Genomic DNA, 20,441 nt, shown 5'->3' on the forward strand with positions numbered 1-20,441 from the left:
CGACTGTCGTAGCGCAAGTCTAGAGTAATCTAAACGATACGAAGTATGCTGCGTAAAATTATGAGATAGGACTCTTCATATTTTGTTCTGGTGAAAAGTACGGACTACGGTTTACTATATTTAATCATATCTACGTTTGCCTTTATCAGAGCATTTTCATATTTTATTTATTTATTCGTATTTTTGCTTAGTTGTTTGTCTCAGCTTGCTGGATCTAATTTAGTCCATTCCCCCTGCCCCCACTTCTTTTTTGTTTTTTCTCCTTCCAACCGTGGTTGTACCGTATTTCATTCGTTTTGTGCAGTTTAAATTTATTGTAACCTCTTGATTGTCCATATAAATAAAATATTAAAAAAAAAAAAACAATAAACGTATTTTTCTATCAGTCAAAACACTTCTTGATTTGATCATGTGAGATATTCAAGTGAGCGACGTAAACACATGTAAATGAATATACATCCCCGCAGTGTGCGCTGTCACGTGCCGCGTCGACGGCAGTCCCCCGCCCGCACGAGCGGGCCGTGGCCCGCAGCGATCATCACGACCCCGCGAGTCGCGAGGGGTGGCCGACGATCCCCCCGAGGCGATGCACTCTCCGGCACTCTCCGGCACTCTCCGGCACTCTCCAGCACTCTCCGGCACTCTCCAGCACTCCCGCCACGCTCCCGCTCCGGACTCCGGAGGATGACCGATCGATATCTTTTACGCAAATTAATCGCTGTATTAAGTTTATGGCGCGAAATGATTCACGGAGATTAAATTAGTTCAATACGATTGAGCGATTTCGTTATCGTTTAAATTAAAAACAGGGTTTTAGTAAAATGTACAAAATTCTTATTATGGTATTGAAATACTTAAATCTTATTCTTAACAGATTTCCAAAAAAGCAGAAGGTCCTCGACTCAGTACAGTTTTTAACTTCTAGGTATGTACACACACCGATTTCTACAAAATTTCTGAACTGACGTGCAAACTATTCTTTAGTTAATAGAAAAAGTTCGCCAGGTGGTCCCATAAAATTATTCGGCTTCAACTATTTAATCTTGAAGCTGCCGAGGACAGCATTCCTAAGCCGTGAGGATTCAGGAACTGCTGATAATGAAATATTACTATTATCGTAAGTAACGAGCATAGACTTAGTACATCATTAAATTTTGGTTCCAGCTCCTCCATTCTGATGCTACCCGTGACCGACTGCACTTCTACTATATTATAATATTGACGATAGGATCTCAAAAACTTTCTCACAAGTGCCCACAAAAACTGTGCAAAATTTCAAATCAATAGAATAAACGCATAGACAATAATAAAGTGACGGGTAGACAATATTAATATTATCGCTATTTAAATAAGGATAGGAACGGAAAAAAAATTAAAAAAGTTCCGCAAATACTGGCGTCAACGCGCGAGGTCCCTCAGGACTCGGGAGTCGGGAGAGCACGCGCGGCGCCCCCGCCCCCCGCCCGCCGCCCGCCCGCGCCGCCGCCCGCCCGCCGCGCGCCAGTGTGCCCGCCCGCCCGACGCACGCCGCGCGCCCCGCGAGCCCGGCGCGACAACTTTCCCGCCTCGCGAGTTCTACGAAGCCGACATCGGGAGTGTCGGAAACAGTTGAGTGCAGTGCGTGCGTGCAGTGAACACGAGTATTAATTAGTGTGTGTCATTTCTCGGAGGTTGACCGTGCTTCGAGATTTTTGTGTCGTTGTAAGTATCCTCATTAGAGCATTACACACTAGTGCGAACACGTATTTAAAGGGTACTGGACTCGACATGGAGTTCTAGTTCGGAAAGAGAACTATGAGAGGTAGTAGCCGGCAAACAGATCAGCGGTTGGTTTATTTGCTGAACTATGATACTTGTGCAGTCGCGCACACACGTGACACATATTATACATCTGGCACATTATTTTTGCACATGTTTAAATTAATTAATATATAATGAATTGAGCGTTTTTAAATCAATTGTGAAAGTTTATAGTTTATGAAGTTGGATAAAAACATCAAAACGCAATAGAGTCGATGTTATAACAGTTCTCAAAATTTTCTGAACTAAGGATTGTAGTCAATATCCTTAGTTTCAGAAAATTTTGAGAAATGTCGTTTTTCTTTTTAACAGGGCTCTCTCCGTCACTCGTTTCATACAATCGTAGTTCCAATTTCATTTGAATATTAAGCAACCAAAGTCCATGAAATTTTGCAGACATATTCTAGAAACTAATATCTGTGTCTGTGGTGTTTTAGATTTTTCTAAAAATATGTAGTTTTAAAATAACAGGGGCTCAAAGATTTGTATGAAAATTTTTAAGACCGCGTAACTTTGAAACCGAATATTTTAACAGAAATCTGGACACAGACATAGATATTAATTTCAAGAATATGTCTGCAAAATTTCATGGAATTTGGTTGCATAATATTCAAATGAAATTAGAACTACGATTGTATGAAACGAGTCACTCATACAATCGTTCATACAATTCGATGCTCGTTTCATACAATCGTTTCATACAATTCGATGCTGTTTATGTCATCATTTGGTTAGCTAGATAAAACTGCAGATGGACACAAAATAATTACCAGTCTAGGAATGTGCATTCAAATTGCTCCTTAAAGCTGAACATCTAGTACGAGTTAGAGAGCCAGCCAGGCTGCGTGCACCGGAGGGGAAGCTTCGACGATGACGCGATGAAGCGAACAGGTCATTTTAACTGAAAGAGAAAAATCACGATTAAAATATCCAAGCAAATTCTGAATCATTTATAGTACATAATATTTTGAAAAGTTTCAAATGATGGACTCTATTAATACTACGTATAGCACCTACTACCACCGCTATGTCTATGACTGGCTCGGTGACAGAAGCGTGACCGAGTGGACGATGGGCCACAACGCACAATGCCACAATGCTAGGTAACGTGCAATGCAGAGGAACCTTGTAGGAAGCGACCGACGTAACAACGGCGATGTAGGGACGTTATCCTCTGACACGAGCTTAGCGAGCGTCGAACACTTGCCAACGATCATTGTGTAGGTAAATAGATTTATTAGAGTTCCGTACCTCAAAAAAAAAAAAACGGAATCCACGTAGGATCACTTTGCTGTCTGTCTGTCAAGAAAACCTACAGGGTACTTCCCGTTGACCTAGAATCATGAAAAACAGGTAGGTAGGACTTATTAGCACAAGTAAAGGAAAAAGTCCGAAAATTGTTAACTTGTGGTTACATCACAAAAAAAGGATTCACGAAAAAAAATATTTACTAATTCACATAAAGTGTTAGGTATACCTTTTACGATGATACGGAACCCTCGGTGTGCGAGTCCGACTCGCTTTTGGCCGATTTTTTTCATATTATGGCAGCTGATAAATAGGTAATTAAACTTGCCTCCTAAAACATGTTTTACGAATAGATAGATAGATAAATAGAAGATTTGCAAAGGTGGCCTTATTGCTGCGAATACACCACACACCACACACCGGTACCTCACACACCGGTTTGTATTTTGGGGGTATGGACTATGGAATACCTACTTGTTTCTTTTCCGAGCTAGAACATCGCAATCAACCGTGAAAGAAAAACCCTAAACAATGTTCGTTTATTTTGGTCATAGTTTACAAACTATTTTATAAATCGTTTTTAGTATTTGTTGTTTAATTATAATTTTTTATTATATTGACACATAATATACCAATATTTCATATTCCTAAGTACATAGTTTAGTTTTTGAGATAGCTCCCGTAACTGAAATGATCTAAACTGACAACTTGGCTTAAAGTATATCATTAGAAATGAACATGTTAAAGTAAGGTTGTAGAAGTTCATAAGTCAGGTCATCACAGCGCTCGCCACTCGAACTAATGACGCCCTCCGCGCCGAGTGCCGCGCGAGTGACAAATGAATTGTTTCGCCTTTGTGTGCTGTACATTGCCGGGGATCATAGTTGCGAGTCTCGCGCTCCCGGGACGAGAGCCGCGATCGACTCGCTGCCCGATCGCAGCGTCCCATGTGAACGGGTTGGGTCAGCTATCGATATTAATCTTGTCGATATTTACAAAAATTATAATAGGTATACACGCATATCCATCGACGGTCAAATACATACTATCGAAATATTTTCAAATAGCCTCATAATCATCGAGTCATCGTCGGTTCCCCTCCGAGCTTGGCTCTCCTCTCAAGAGAAAGTACAGGCGGTGCTCCAGCCTCCATCGCGCTAGTTTAGTGCCAATTGGCAAACTTTACACAACTTTTAGGAAATAGGGGAATACAATAATGCCCGATACATCTCAAGTAATATATCCGGATCGCTCAAGTAGATACTTACTAAAATGAAAAAAATATACACAATTTAAGATATAAATAAAGCACTTTACATAAAATTCACTTATTACGAGTGAGTAAGCCAATGTTGTTCCCGAGTTATTGAAAGCTATCTTTCTACCTCTCATCAGAATCAGTTAGCCGAGCCGAGGTCCCCGCGCGAGGCGAGCGGACACCGAGTATGATGCTCGCACTTTGTAGTGGTCCCTGAGCCAGTGAGCCAGCACCTGAACTCTAAAAAAACATCGCTTTTGATACACCCCAAAATAAATATCAATTACTGATAATAAAGATGTAGGTCTACACATAACGAAACTTAAAAATAATATCGACAGTAATACGATCAGTATTATCGGTATTGTTAGTATCGATATTGTTCGCCAAAGCCTAATTAGTATGAATTTTAATTGGATCGGAACTCGGCTCCGCGTCGCAGCTTCCGCAATGGGTGATGCTCGATCCGTAGTATTGTTTGTTAGATCGATCTTATTGCATTGTGTGACATCTGCGCTTGTTCTGAAGCTGTTCTAAATACATTCCGTGCTTTGATACTGTAATAATTTAATTATGAATGAGGAGACAAAAAAAGGTTGTATTCTGTTGATTCTGTTGATAACTGACCGCACGTAGACTAAATCAAAGTTAGGGGCCGGTGAATCAGTACCACCTTCAAGAACAAGTTCAAGTTTTCAATAGAGGCTGAATATTATAGGAAGCCAGCTGCAAGTGTAGTGTAGATTCGGCTCGCGCAACTCCATTGCTTACATTATACTCATCTATTGCCCTATGACCTATCCCTGACCTTGTAGTATTATGACCGAAAGATATAATATTTAGTTATTTTGAGTTCAGAAACTCATCAGTGTTTTCGTTTGTTCCAGATATAAACAAGGTGTGTGAAGTGATGTGAGCGGCGCTGTGCCTCGCGCGAGCCATGGCAGGCGCGCGAGCGCAGCGCGCCCGCCGCCGCGCGGCCGAGCCGTAGCGCCCGCGTAGCGCCGTGCTGCACCCACGCTGCACCCACGCCGCACCCACGTCGCACCCGAGGTGCACCCGCACGGCACCCGGGTCGACATAACACTGCGCTGTCGGCGCGTCGTCGAAGATGGCCGATGATAACACCATCATCGAAGGCACGGTCAAATTTCGTGATGGGAAAAAGGTGACTACTGTGAATGAAAGCATCTAGTCAATTGTACGTCCTTATCTGTAACTGGAAGCTTGCCACAAATTTAGTTTTTGAGTCCCGTGAGAACCCCTTGTTTTTCTGTAATAAACATTAGGTAGGTATTCTATACCTACTCAGTACTCATCCTCAGAGTGAAAACACAGTTGAGACATGAAAGACGGAAAAACGAATAAATATACAGATGTAACACTTTCAGATATTTCAAATCATATTAGAATTGACGGTAAAATAAAAAGTTGTCCAGTAAGTTATCCACTTTATATTTTAGCCGGAGCTTTCGAAGTGAGCTTTAGTTTTCACACCACTCAGTGCTCGTAGCGCGAGTATGTACTGAGGCTGGAGTGTTAGCATTCGAGGCAACTGTGCGCTTATCTGTATCGATGAGAAAACTGCTGAAAAATGTGATCTGACATGTCCATATAATTCTGGCGGATTTACGTACCCACCGACGAGTTACATTCATGATCTGTGTGATAATTGTCACGTTTGGACGTGACAGGTGGCAGGCTCCGTAGCCCATATCACGTCAGCTATCACGCTGGAACTGGAATGCTGTTGGTCGCAGCCTCAAGTGATGCTTCATACGGTCGGTGGACGGCAGAGCGACCCGTGGGGTCAGAGAGGGACGGGGTTTTTTTTTAATTTAGAGACTTAGAGCAGATCTGATTGCAGCCAAATGCTAACTTGAGCTACTGCCGAGCGATGAATGATGATGAAGAACGGTAAACTGAATGTTTTAATTTAATTTGACTCAGTAAAGGATCAGTCGCTCGGGTACGTAGGTACTACGACCGTCGAGCCGGCTCGTCCGCAAACACGAAGGGCGTCGTCTCAGTGCATGTAGTAACGCCGTGGTTTTGTTGCAGTGGAAGTCGCGCTGGTGCGTCATGCGGAAGCTGTCGCCGGTGGCAGGTGAGAGCGAACAGACGGACAAGTAAATACGACAGATCACTCGATAAACACTTACAGCGAGCTTATCGCATGTTGACACGGGAGATACCGTTATCTGACATTGAAACATTTCGGCTCGCCTTGGATGTTACGAACCAAATTAAATGTTATTATCTAGCAGAGGGAACTATGATATTGTCACGACGACAACAAACACAACAGCTTGTGGGAATCACTGCATTGTTACTAATTTTACATTTAACTACCTCACCTTCCCCTACTTATCTCGCGTACAATTTTTTTAAATCCTTTTCCGCATAAAATATTAGTTAAAACTTGAAATGAAAATGAAATAAACAATATTATATTATACCAGAGGATGCCCGCGACTTCATCCGCGTGGATTAAGGTTTTTAAAGATCCCGTGGGAACTGTTTGATTTTCCGGGATAAAATGTTGCCCATGTCAATTACAGAGCTACCTCGGTACCAAAATTTTTATTTTATTGTATTCATTTATTTGTAATCAACAGCGTTACAGCTAATATAATTTTACATTTTAAACTACATATAAAAATAAGGCCAAATGGGATTACAATATCGGATTACAGTAGTTATAAATTATAACAGAAGGTTTTCGGTAAAGTAGTAGCAATAGGGGATTCACAACATGAGTGCGTGTGTTTGTGTGTGTGTGTGTAATTTCATACAAACACACACACACACAAACACATGTCGCATGTCATTATTTTTGTACGGAGGTCTTCCATTCCGTTCAAATGGAGGTTTAAATTAAACCTTCTTTCACGCCTAAAGTAATTGTGTCGACGAAGCTAATACGAGTTAGGGCCGATAGAGTTCTGTAACAAATTAGTAAGTATAGGCACCTAACTAAATACCACTTGTTGTCTTCTTCTTACAATTGCCAAATATTCAGCTTTGTCAAAGTTGTTTTTCTAATTCTTCGATACCTAATAATTTAGATAGTTAAATAATTTTTTTGAGTTACTTTTTAATCTGTACCTACGTCAAAATTGTTCGAGGTTATCTATGAAGTTAAAATATTTTTAATTACTTAATAGAGCAGTGGTCGGGCTTTCGCTCGTACACCGGCAGGGGACGAGGGTGGTCTCGCGCCGGAGGAAGCACTTAAACAAGAATCGATTTAGAAAACACATAAACGGAGCTGTTAATGTGAATTGTGAACCCTGCACAGAGCCCGCTTGTCTCTGTTACTACTTGCCGGCGAAATGGCTGCGAGCCATACTCGTCGTATGTAGTTATCCACATGATGTACCTACTTAAGAAGATAAACTTAATAATTTTACTACAATTATTCTATAAAGTATTTACTTTTAAAGTAAATTAATTAAACGTAAAAAACTTTACCAGAGATAAGCTCTAAAATAGATATAAACAAAAATATTAACATAATATTAAATATAATTAACTAAACAAATACAATACATATATCTGTTGCTAATTTTGAAAGATACACAGCATTATAACACGTAAAACTAAGTAGAAGATTTAATTTCTTTTAAATATATCAATACAAACTCCCCATCCGATGCTGCCTGAAATAAGCAAAAATTATGAAAAGTAATCTTGCATTAAATCATTTCACCTAAGTATATCGACGGTCCCTACGTACATAAAGACATGTCGAAAATGGCATTTTTTTTTATTGCACAATTGGCTTTAGATTTTCCTTATGCACATACCAATATACACATACACATACCAAAGTCTGTAAATAATGTTCTGTTCAGATAATAAAGATTTATTTATTTATTTATTTATATATATATTTTTTTTTAATATTACGTATTTAACGTCATTTACAAATCGTATATGAGAACAAGTATTATATTTACAACGAATAAGTGTCGTAGATGCGGATATCTATACGTATCGTTTTGTACGGTGTTTTAAAATGCGCGCCACTCGGTGCGGACGCGGCCTTGTCTGACATAACGTTATTCACGGCGGGAGTTCCCCAATAAGACGGGTCCCCATTACTAGCTCAATGAAATACAAAACCGATATAAATCAATATTTTTATTGTTTTTCTAACCTAGACCAGTAGAATATCAGTGTAAAAGCGGTCATATCAGACATATCCGCTTATGCTATGATATAGTCATGAAAATATAATTATTTCACAAATAATTATAATGTTACATGCTTGTTTAAAATATGATTTCCTAAATAATTATTACAAAGAAAACAAAGATTTTATTGTTATCGAAGTATATGAAGTCATGTCCTATATGTTTGTACATTTTATTAACTGTTTTCTTCTTTCCTGCGTATAAAAAGGTATCATAGACATGTCTGACATGCTTTTATTTTAATATCAGCGTAGAAACAGTCATCTATCAGTTTTTCCAAGAAAATATAAAAAAAGAAAATATGTAGAAATACCATTATAAAGTTCCTAAAGCTAATAAAACATTATAGAAAAATAATAATTATAATTGTACATAGAATTATTTCTAGAGCGGTTTGAACATAAATAACGCTCTCCTGTAAACCTCGGTTTTTGACATGTCTTTATGTACGTAGGGACCGTCGATATTATAATATCATAGAGTGTACAATGCAAGTTCAGAGACAGTGCATGTGCAGTGAGTGAGTCAGAACGTCATATTAAGTCAAGGTCGGCTGCGTTCAGTGGAGCGACGCGAGGGGCTCGCAGGCACTGTCCCCCGCGCGCCCCCGGGGGCCGGGGGGGCGGGGGGGCAGCGCCACGCGCGGGGGACAGTGCGAACCTATTCTGATTGCGATTATAAATATTTATGAACGATTTGAGATCTCGAATCAATGAGCGGGACATTAGGTATCATTGAACTGATCGGCACGCATTTAAATATTAATTCACTGAGTTCAGTTGTTCCTTTGCAATGAGTTGAATCATTATTCTTGTGCAGTGTGAGCTGTTGATACCGACGCTACTCTCTCAATGCGGCACGCTTCACACGTTTGGCGTCACTGTTGCTTAGATTGACGGCTCTAGATTCTTGTTGAACTGTAAATTTTAGCCAAAACAAGTGCTTTTAAATCGTTAAGTGAATCTAACGGTACCTACTATCACATAAAAAATAAACAAAAAATTAAAGGAATGATAAATAAAAGACTTTCTACATATGTATAACTTGGTGCCTATCTAATATCAATGCTTTTATCTGCGAAGCTTACAAACTCTTACTTCCTTCATATAGAACTTGGCTCCTTTTTTTACATTTTTATATTTTCGGTGGATTTCATTTTATTTTAATTTATTTGGGATAGTAAACAATAACATATTATGTATTAAAACTATAACCAAATGTTCAAACAATAGTGGCAAATATAACTGTAGTCAACTACACTATCCACAGCCTAGCAATACAAGTAGAGCGACACAATATCAACTAACTACTTATCTTAACCTAATACAAACAAACAAAGGACTTAATAAACTGTACAATAATTAATAACAAGCAGCATTTTAATTCCCCGCGCATTATTGAAGCGCAGTAATTGGACGACACGGCCGCTGCATACAATTTAATACCGTTTACCGCTAATTTAAATATGAAATTATATGTTTGTGCCGAGCTACCGCGGACACGCCGAATGGCGGCTGCTGTTTCAAAGTTCAACTATCGGTTCCGTGAAGTATGCGCCGGCACTTCCCGGTCGAGTGTGAGCTACTCTATGACGCTTTAGTGTACAACGTTATGTACATGTTTAATGTACTAATAAAAATTCTCACAGTTGATTGAAAACAAAGTTGTTTGGCGGTCATCAGTCCACACTGCCGCCGCACAGCGCGGCGCGCTGCCTTCACTCACATCTGACTACAGTACAGCTTCGCCGGGAGGTGTTATTCAATGTTAACTAATAGTTTCAAGCTAACTTTTATGTGTTTACTATTCAAATAGCACTCAATATGATGATTTTAACGATATCCCATACATCCAAATCTGTTCAGGCATTTAGAAGTTATCATGGAGTAGAGAAACTCACATTTATACCGATATATTAGCCCCTGAAAGAATTTTTTTAAAGCTTTTTAATGTAAAAAATAGTCATTGCTTGGTATCTAAAATATCAGTTCACCAGCAAAACTCTCCAAACCCACACAGCTTAGGAGTTCAGTACCTTGCAGCATCAGGATTGTAAAATTTGGACTTGGAATTCAATAACAAAGTCTATGCTCGGCATTTACAATCTTATTTCACCAGGAATTTCTATGGTTTAGGAGTGCTGTAACCTGCATCATTAGGTTTGAGGAGATTGGACGAGGAGTGTAATCATAAAGCCGTTGCTTGATACCTAAAATATTATTTTATCAGCAGAAATTCCCGGATCCGCACGGCTTAGGAGTTCAGTACCTTGCAGCATCAGGATTGAGGGGCTGGGATCCGAAGTTCAATGATGTAGTGTATGCTTGGTATATAAAATAATGTTGCATCATCCGCAATTGAATCACTTTAGTTTAGGAGTGCTGTTCCTTGCATCAGGGTTGAGGAGTTGGGACTTGGAGTTCAAGCATGAAGTCGTTGCGTGGTGCCTACAATATTAATTCACTATGAGCACTTCCTGAATCTTGATAACTTAGGCAGTAACCCTGCAGCATCAGAATCAAGGAGTTGGATCCAGAAATTTTTATACGATTACCGCGGAAACTTCTACTGTTCATTAAAAAAAAATTGCAAATCGGTCCAGAAACATCGAAATAAATTGTGTACATAAAAAATTGAATGACACGTGCAACAGCACCGCGTAGCAGACAGGTCCGGGAGTGGAAATGGTACACGGAGGCTCAAAATTATAATAATTCACGCGCAGCTCCGATGCAGAAGAGCCATAATTTCAGCTTACGAAAATAAATCATTCGCCAGCTCTCCCGCGCTGACGCGTAGGCTGGCTCCCGGTAGCGGCATGATATAGGAGGTAGCGCACAAAGGATTCCATACCGTTTGTTTTAGACTCCAGTGAATCTGTACAATGTAACTCGATTCTCCAGAGGACGATGTTTTTATCGGGGATCGACTTTCACTGTTATATTTTGTAACTCTATGAAATCTACGAGAAAAATATATTTGGAAGCAACCCCATTTTTTATAAGCACTAGTTAAGTCAGATCACCTCGTTCCACTTCCCACTGCATGACGTCGGTGTAGAGCTTGTTGAGAGTGTGTTGACGTGGATGTGTCCGACAGACTGCGTGCACCTGCAAGTGTACCGCGACTCGCGCGCGCGCTGCGGCGGCGCGCCCAGCAAGGCGTCGCTGTCGCTGCAGCGCTACCTGGGCTGCGAGGCGGGCTTCACGCTGGACAAGCACTCGCACACGCTGGCGCTGCTGTGCCAGGACTTCACCGCCGTGCTGGCCTTCGAGACCCGCGAGCGGCTCATGCAGTGGCAGGTATGCGCGTACTAGCACAATCGTAAATATGGCATGGGTATCTAAGTACACTTGGGAACGCACATTAATTGTCCTCCTCTCACTTCTGTGACAGTGAACCCAGTTTATAGTCTGTGAGCAAGCATCGTGACACGAGTAGTGGAACAGAGGTTGCATTGTTCCATCACTGTTATGGTCCGATGAGACAGCAATCCAACCGGAGAGACCGACTGAGAGAAAATCGCTAGATTGACAGCTCTGGGAAAGATCAAGACGGAGTCTGACAGTCGGCAGTCCCATCGCCGCGGAGAGCGTTCTAACCGTCGCTCCTGCACGTGATCTCTCTCGGTCGTAACGTCATGATCCGTACCGGAAAAAAACTAGATCAACAAGGTAGTCGATACTAATGCTCAAATTGCAAGGAAAGAGCTACAAATGGTGTGTCTTCTTTAGGTGAAGGTGAGCGCGCAGCTCGGCGACGCGCGCCAGTACCTGGTGCTGGTGGGCGCGGGGTCGAGCGGGGGGAGCGGCGCGGGTGGCGCGCGGCGGCTGGCGGCCGGCCCGGCGCGCCTGCACCTGCACGAGCGACGCTTCGCGCTCACCTCCGGGGTGCCGCCGCGGCTGCTGGGCGTGTGGGAGATCGCACATCTCCGGTGAGTTGGGATCGCCTAACGCACAACAAACTGACGCGAAGTTGAACCGCGCTTTCGGGAAGGCCTGTGCCCAACAGTGGACGTGAACGCGCGGATAGTGATAATGTACTCATTGCAGGAGCAAGCCTGCTTAGAAAGTACCTTTTCACTTTTTTTGAAAGACCAATAATTTTTTACTTGACGGGAGAAAAGGAAGCCAATAGAGTATTCCATATCCCAGCAATGCATATTATTAGAAACGAGAAAGCAAATATAATATCTGTGATGTAGGCGCTACGGAGTGGTGGAAGGACGGTTCTGCTTCGAGGGCGGCTCGCACTGCGGCAAGGGCGAGGGCCTGCACGTGCTGGTGACGGACCAGGCCGCCGACATCGCGCGGGACTTCCGCCTCGCCTCCCGGGGGCTGCTCACGCCGCGGAGGCGCCCGCTAGGTACGACGAGAGGTTGAATATTTTACAAAAAAAAAGATAGTTGTAAGTTTTCTTTTTACAAACGCAAAATGTGTTCGCAGGCACCCAGAGCCCCAACTCCAACGACACGTTCAAGAAGCCTCACGCCCGACGACTGGAACTGCACACCATAGACCGCTCTCTGCCGCCGACCGACCTGCGACTCTACGAAGACCCTTGCATGGGCGAGGAGACCGGCGCCATCTCACCGTACTGGCCTTCCGCGGAACGGACGCACCAGTTCCAGGACATGGGCCTCGGCGACACGGCGTCCGTCAACGAAACGATGGACGGAACGGACGTGGGTCCGTGGAACGGAAACGGAAATGTGATGCTCGAGAGATGCATGAGTTGTATGTCGAAGCTGGGCGCTCTGTCTCGGTCGTCCACGGCCGCCCTGACGCCGGGCGCCAAGCACTTCAGCCCGGCGTGGACGATGGACGCCGTGGGCGAAATTCACAACGACGACGCGGCGGTCGGTAGCGATGGACCCGTCGTCGGTAAGAAGACTGAAGAGGTCTGTCGCTGCGCGCCGGAGCGACCCCCCGAGCGGCCTCCCAAGCCGGTGAGGCTGGAGCTGAACCTCACGCGGAAGCCTCCTATGCCTCTCCCCGCGCGCTCGTTCAGCCACTCGCACCTCGCCTCCATCGGAGAGAATAACGCCACGAGTATCGGCCCTTATGAAAATTACGATGTGCCCAAGATACCTTCGGCAGAGGTACGTATTCATAATCATACTGTAATTTTTTGTTTCTAGGTCACACAATATTATTAAGTTATTTTTTTTTGGTAGGTCGAAGGAGAATACTACGATACGCCGAAAAGGTTAAAAGAATGTCTCGATAACGAATTATTTAAAATTACCAAAAACTCTACCTCAAACACGCTCATATTGAAAAAGCCTTGCGGATGTCTGCTGAAGCTGGGGAAGAAGCCGAAGCGACCGACCGTCGTAGACACCGATGAGAGCTTTCAGCCGGCGAGCTGTCCCTGCGCGAGAGTCACGGACTGGGCCAACCACTGGATCAAACTGCCGTACTGCACGAGAAACCCGAGCGACACCGAAGCCGCCGCGCCGAACAAAGAAAACGTGAAGCCGAATACCACCGACACAAACGCACTCTACGCGACCGTGGACCTATCTCGCAAAACGAAAAGGAAAACACAAAATGACAACTTTATGTATCTCGATAATCAAATGACCCGAAGTCTCGACTCGAGAACCATCGAAGTCGACGACGGACCCCAGGCCAACTACGAGAACCTCAACTTCGCTCTGTCCCTGGAACACTACGAGAACGCCAAGGATCTACTGCGGAGAGCGGGAGTCACGCAACCCGAGCTCGACGCGCTCGGCGCCAACCTGCGGCCCGCGCTGCGCCTCGCCGCGGCGGCAGGCGCGCCCGCGTGCGCCAAGTGCGGCCACCCGCAGCAAGACGCGGCGCCGCACGGGAAGCTGGCCCCCGACGAGTACCTGCTGATGGAGCCCACCTCCCTCGACAGCAACAAGCTCGAGCAGGAGAAGGCGCTTCCCTCCGGCTACACGCCGATGTCTCCGATCGGAAGCTTCGGGTTCCACACGCTGAAGTACCCGGCCAAGAGCCCCATCAGCCGGCTGCTGGACGAGAAGTCGGCCAGCAACCCCACGCTGTGCGGCGCCGACGAGGCGCGCGCCGGCGCCGCGCCCGCCGCCGAGCGCGTGGAGCTGCGCGCGCCGCACGAGCGCGCCGACTTCCGCAAGCGCTCCAGCTCGGCCGACTCGTCGCGGTTCCTCGACGACGTGAAGGAGTTCGACGGCAGCGTCGGCAGCCGCGGCTCGGCGTCGTCCATCGAGACGCTGCGCGACGCGGCCGCGGGCGCGGGCGGCACGCCGTGCGCCTGCGCCACCGGCAAGCTGTCGGACGCGGACAGCTCGGAGGCGTCCAAGGCGCGCTGCGTGACGGTGGCGGTCGGCAACCGCGACTCGTCGTCGTCGAACGACTCGGGCGTGTCGAGCTGGTCGCTGGTGGCGCGCGGCGCGCACGAGCTGCCCGCCACGTCGGCCGCCGCGCGCCGCCGCTACCGCTCCGCGCGCCGCGCCGCCGACTCGCCGCACGCTGCGCCGCGTCGCTCGCGCTCGTCGGGCGGGCCGCGCGCCGAGCCCGCCGACACGCACAAGTGCTGCTCCGCCGAGGCGGAGGTGCCCATCCTCTCCGTCACCGTCCAGCCCGCCCGAGGTGCGTCATCTAGATTCTCATGTTGCAAATAGTTTTGGCATAATGTATTCTGTATGAAATGAAGGCAGAAACAATCTGTACGATATGTCTGCACCCCGCAGGAGTGCTGGACACGCACAGCACGTCGAGCGGCGCGTCGGACATGTCGGACTACGTCGAGACGCTGTCCATCTGCTCGTCGCACTCGTCCTCCGACACGCCCGTCACCATGAGGCAAGTACGCACTGATCGTCCTGTACTGACAAAACTTCCACGACTTTCTTGTATTACAATTTTTATTTTATTTATTTAGTAATAGACTTAACCTAAACCTGACAATAGACTTAACCTGAACCTAACAATGTTTTATTTTTTTTATTTATTTAATTAAAGACTTAATTAAAAAAGAACATTTTACACCGATTGTTGTAGACCAAAGCACTCGATAAAAACTGAGAGTTTGTAACAACAATCTTAGTAATATTTTTAAATCCCTTTTACCAGTTTACTTACTTACTATCGAAAATCGGTCATCGCTTTTGCGATGCTTGTCTTTTTGACGAACGGATTTTTTTATATCTTTGGCAATTACCTCATTGCATAATGTTCCTATAGGCTATAGCCATACTTTTTCTCTTATTGATCGCGCATCCCGCTCTCCATGGTGATACAAGATAATATATCTCAAAGTACGCCTCATGTAGTAGGACTTGTGTGGATATGACAAGCATAACGGCGTGTGCGGTGTGCGCAGGGTGCTGCGGCAGACGACCAGCACGCTGCGGCCGCGCTCCGGCAAGGAGTACCAGCCGCTGGCGCCGCACCTCGCGCCGCGCCCGCGCCTCCACCTGCCCTGAGCGCCGCGCTCACTGCGCTCGAGCGACTCCTAGCAATACATGATGCCTTCTGGTGCAACAGTTACAATTGTAGCATTATAAACTTCGAAAAAGTTGAGTTGTTCAAAAAGCCATTCTTACAAACTTAACTGTTACTGTATTGTAACTATTATTTAATAGTGATATTTAATTCAATCTACATTATTATGTCTTTTGTTGTCACACTCGTTGTTTAAAGAAAACCCTTATTAATAACGAATTATTTCGCTATGTATTTGTTCACTTTCTATATTTTGTAAAATATCTCGAGTGTCATCTGATATATTTTATATTATATTATATATTTTCATTAAAATAATCACCTCGAATTACCTTAAATTTGGTTACAATTGTACTTTTCACAAGTTATTGCCAATATTTTTAAACTAGTCATACCGCCAGGATTATTTGCTTCTAGTCCTTATGATCATGATTCATATTATATTGCGTTGTATAACTACCAAGGATGTCACCCCTGTACCCTGCGTAGCGCAAGTACCTGCAGTGTACATGTAGTACTGATTCTCGTGTTGACGTTTTATATCGGTACGATCCGTCCAAGGTCTATCTCCAAGAGTGCCAATTCCAGTGAGTTCACTTCTGTCCTTTTCATGTATTAGATTATTCCATACTTATTAGATTGTTTAGGAAGGGATTACCTACTTAACGTTTCCATTTAGGTTTATTCCACCGACTTCCATGTACTTAAATCTAAATTAGTTTTGAAAACATTCATCTTACAAACAATGTTAATAATAATATTGTAAACATGTAAATCATAAAATCATTGGAGCCGATGTGAGTGTGGGCCGGAGTCGAGTGTCGGTCTGACCGCGCGCTGCATTCTGCTAAAAGTGTTTTACTCGTAGACTGTGTTTGAAAAGAGCTTAATTAAACTACAATTGAAAGTTAATTTTCGTAAGGACTTGTGCCGTGACCTGTAATGTTTATTGTACACTAGTGTTATTACGTAGGGTAATGTGATACAGAGTTCGTGAGTGATGTATTTAGCTACTGAGGATCCTTTTTCATAAAGATGGGACACCATTTTATTAATGAAAGTGATCGCGAGCAACCGCGAGCGACTTTGCCAAAAATGATTACTTATCCAGTTGTTGTTAAAAAAAACTATACGAATTATATAACAGGTTAAAATAATGTTTAATAATTTTACATTTTACAACCCCGAAGGCGGCGGCTCACGCGCAGCCGAACGCTGCAATCTCAACTTCTAGTCATTTTTACTAAATACCTGTATTGTATTTAAAAGTTGCATAAGATGTAAATAATATAATGTATAACTATTTAGAGACGTAAATATTAAATTGTAAATGAATTTATTCTCTACGTACAACGACTTATCGTTTCTCGTTTGTTACGACGATGTAATATTTTGATATTCGGAGTTTATTTTGAAGTGTCGGAAGTGTGAAGTCGGGAGCCATAGCAATAAGCGGTGCCACTGAGCTGATGTCAATGATATTAGTATTTGCCGCCAGTCGGGCGTCGAGGCGACCGGCGAGTCTCGCGAGCGGTTGTTTAGACTTTACGCTAGAATGAATTTATAACTAAACTAATGTTAATGACTCGAATTTCTGAATAAAAAACAGAATAAACGCTCGTGTTGTGTTTTATTTACTATCTTAAACTCCTCTCGGCGAGGCGCGACGAGCGGGACGTTCAGCGGGAGGAGTTTATCGTCTTCAGCTGACAAAGAAAAGTAGTCATCGAGGCTTGATGACTCACCGGAAGGGGAGGAAACGCGTTAATAAGCGTCGAGGCGCGGCGCGTCCGCCGGGGTCGAGCGAGGAGGTTCGCGCGCGCCGCTACTTTTGGACCTTTACAGGCTGAATGAATCTATTTTACAATATGTCGCTGAGAATATTGTAAGTAATATTGAGATAAAAACATTAAACATTTTTGTCTATAACAAAAATAAGTACAAAAAACATCTATATCGCACGTTGGAGTGCATAATGGTCACATAGTACCGTTACTACGTCAGCAACCTTCCCAACAGTGAAGTTCCACCTCCGCAGCTCCGGCGGGAACGATGCGGGAATGCATAGCTAAACAACAGACACACAGACTAATAGTAAAATAGTAATTCCTATACACACCTACCTAAGAGAAGGTAAGTGCTTAATTTTTTTGGGGTTTAATGTAATAGTCACCCAGCCCGGCTAGCATGGGCAGTAGATAAAAATTATATCCCCCGATTATATCCACTGATTTCTATGACATCAGTGGATTATATCCACTGATGGATATAATTTTTATCTACTGCCCATGCTAGCCGGGCAGGTGTAGGTGCCCGCTATACAGCTTAGGGGATACGTTTGTTTCGCACAACGCGCGCCTGTAACGTGAGGAATGTTTGCCGTGCGCTCCACTGCGCGCGACGCATGCGGGCGTAGCTTGTTTATTTGATGCGCTATCCTAAATACATCCTCTTGTGTTGCAACGTAGGCTTGCGCTTTACGACTATAATGCATAGGCAAGAGACGGGCAGTTTTGCGCGAGAGTGGAACTTACAACCTTGTACTGACAATTGCCTGCTCTAACAAGTATTTTGTTTCTAAAGAATGTTCAAGACAAAACACAGATTGTTTTAATATTTTGAGCCACGAAGTGCAATCAGATGGGCCTTATAAAAACTTATAACAAATAGACAGAGTCAAACGCATTTCGTGTATTTATAATATTCATCCAACGAATTATTTAAAGTAGTGAGAGTAAATCATGCCAAAGTGTTGACGTAGTACTCAGTACAACAGTATGTTTGTATGTTAATTCATTTAGTTGTCGATGTTTGCTTTGAGCCAAGTTCAGCAAACATCGCGCATCTCTTTGTATTTGTACAAATCCTGTAATGCGGCGTAGTTCCTCGCAGCGCTTTGTGGCGCTGTAGTGAGATTAATGTATTCGTTCAGTTCGTCCACAAAGAGTCCCCGCGTCGGAACAAAGGCTCGCAGGATTCGCCGGCGTCGTTAACGCAGCCTCTCATCTCCGCATTTACATCTCGCGCAGATTCGTATTCTGATGTTACAGCCTCCGCGTCGTCGCGGCGATGGCGGCTCGTAACTCGCGAGGAAGGAAGGCACACTAATTCTATTCTGGAATAATTAATGTAATCGCATGCGGTGCTGGGCTTCCGAGATTTGTAAAGTAGATAGTATAGAGCAGCAGTGAACCACAGAACCTATAAACACAGAAAAGAATGAGAGTAGACTGGACTAGACATAAAAGAAAAGACTAGCGCTTGGCCACAATAAAACCTGTGGGTAAATGATGATGCAGCCTATGATGGATCGCTCTTGCCTGGAAAATATCCATTCACCCTTGACTACAAAGTGCCGATATTTAAAGGACAGGGAATGCAGGAAGGGCGTTTTATATCCTAGCGGTTCGAGTTAGAAACGAAACCTTCACAGTTTTAAAACACAAAATCACACTACCTCACTCCACGTGTTTCGAAGAGCACGTAAAACTGTTGCTCCCGCACCTGATCTCACTCCGGTCGTGTCAAATAACCGTCCCATTGGGGAATGAGCTTGCCTATGAGTTATATCCTTGGTCACTCACTTGTACACAATAATAGTATCTCCTGCACAGTTGGCTAGTTGGCGTTGAGATAAATTCAGTCAGAAGAACATACTGCCTAATGTTTGATACAGATAGTTTGGATACCTACTTTGAACGTGAATTTAAAGCGAGTATGAACGCCTGTGCTATAGTTTCCTTGCACTTTAAACACAGTCAAACGTGGGCTCGAGTCTTCCAGCTCGTAGAAACAAATTTAAAAACAAAATTGTTGTGAAGTTTTCAACAAACATTAGCCAAACAAGAAGCCAGAAGCAGGTTAATACCGTATTAGAAACATTTTCCGAAAATTAACTCCATCGGGGACGAGTTGGCGAAGTGAGTTCTTGCAAAGTTTTCATGTTTTCCAAACAAATCTTTGATCCTGAACCAATAAAGCGGTGCGGCGCGCGCCTCTCGCCGCCGGGCGCCGGGCGCCGGCCGCGCCGCCCGCGCCGCCCGCCGGCCGCGGCGCTGAGGCGAGGAGCCGACGCTGTTTGCGATCGCTATTATGTTCTTTATCCTTACATTTTATGAACATTTTCGTTATTTTTTAAGAATTTTCCTGATATTAGGACTTTATTATGTTTTAGCGTTTCAAAACTATTAAAACCAGAGGTACATCAATGATGGGCTATCTGTTGGTTCTGTTTACGTGATCACTTCGTGAGGCCTAAGTTCATATTGCGTATCGTAAGAGTATTGGGCGGTTGCGTTTGTGACGTATTTGCAGTGTGCGCTGTAGACAGTAGAGGCAACATCTCTAAGGATACTTCTGTATCGGAGTGAAAGTGCGTAGACTGTGTGTGGTGGTGTGTATTGCTTGCGCGCTTGTTGGTCCTACACGACAACGACACAGAGCGATGCTGCACGTTGTACAGATTTAACTATTTTAGCGGAT

At 44.0% G+C, this 20,441-nt stretch overlaps 1 protein-coding gene across 1 annotated transcript; it reads left to right on the forward strand.

The window, feature by feature from the left end:
- The first annotated feature begins 1,529 nt into the window (after positions 1-1,529).
- On the forward strand, positions 1,530-16,247 carry LOC123873693. Its single transcript, XM_045918675.1, has 10 exons — positions 1,530-1,701; positions 5,194-5,474; positions 6,368-6,413; positions 11,605-11,807; positions 12,240-12,439; positions 12,710-12,870; positions 12,951-13,606; positions 13,682-15,104; positions 15,206-15,317; positions 15,838-16,247. Exons 2-10 carry the CDS (start codon positions 5,418-5,420, stop codon positions 15,938-15,940), a joined length of 2,961 nt encoding a protein of 986 aa, XP_045774631.1. The 5' UTR covers positions 1,530-1,701; positions 5,194-5,417; the 3' UTR covers positions 15,941-16,247.
- Positions 16,248-20,441: the final 4,194 nt, after the last annotated feature.

This window comes from Maniola jurtina, chromosome 17 (genome assembly GCF_905333055.1).
Source record: "Maniola jurtina chromosome 17, ilManJurt1.1, whole genome shotgun sequence".
Classification (NCBI taxonomy): Eukaryota; Metazoa; Arthropoda; class Insecta; order Lepidoptera; family Nymphalidae; genus Maniola; species Maniola jurtina.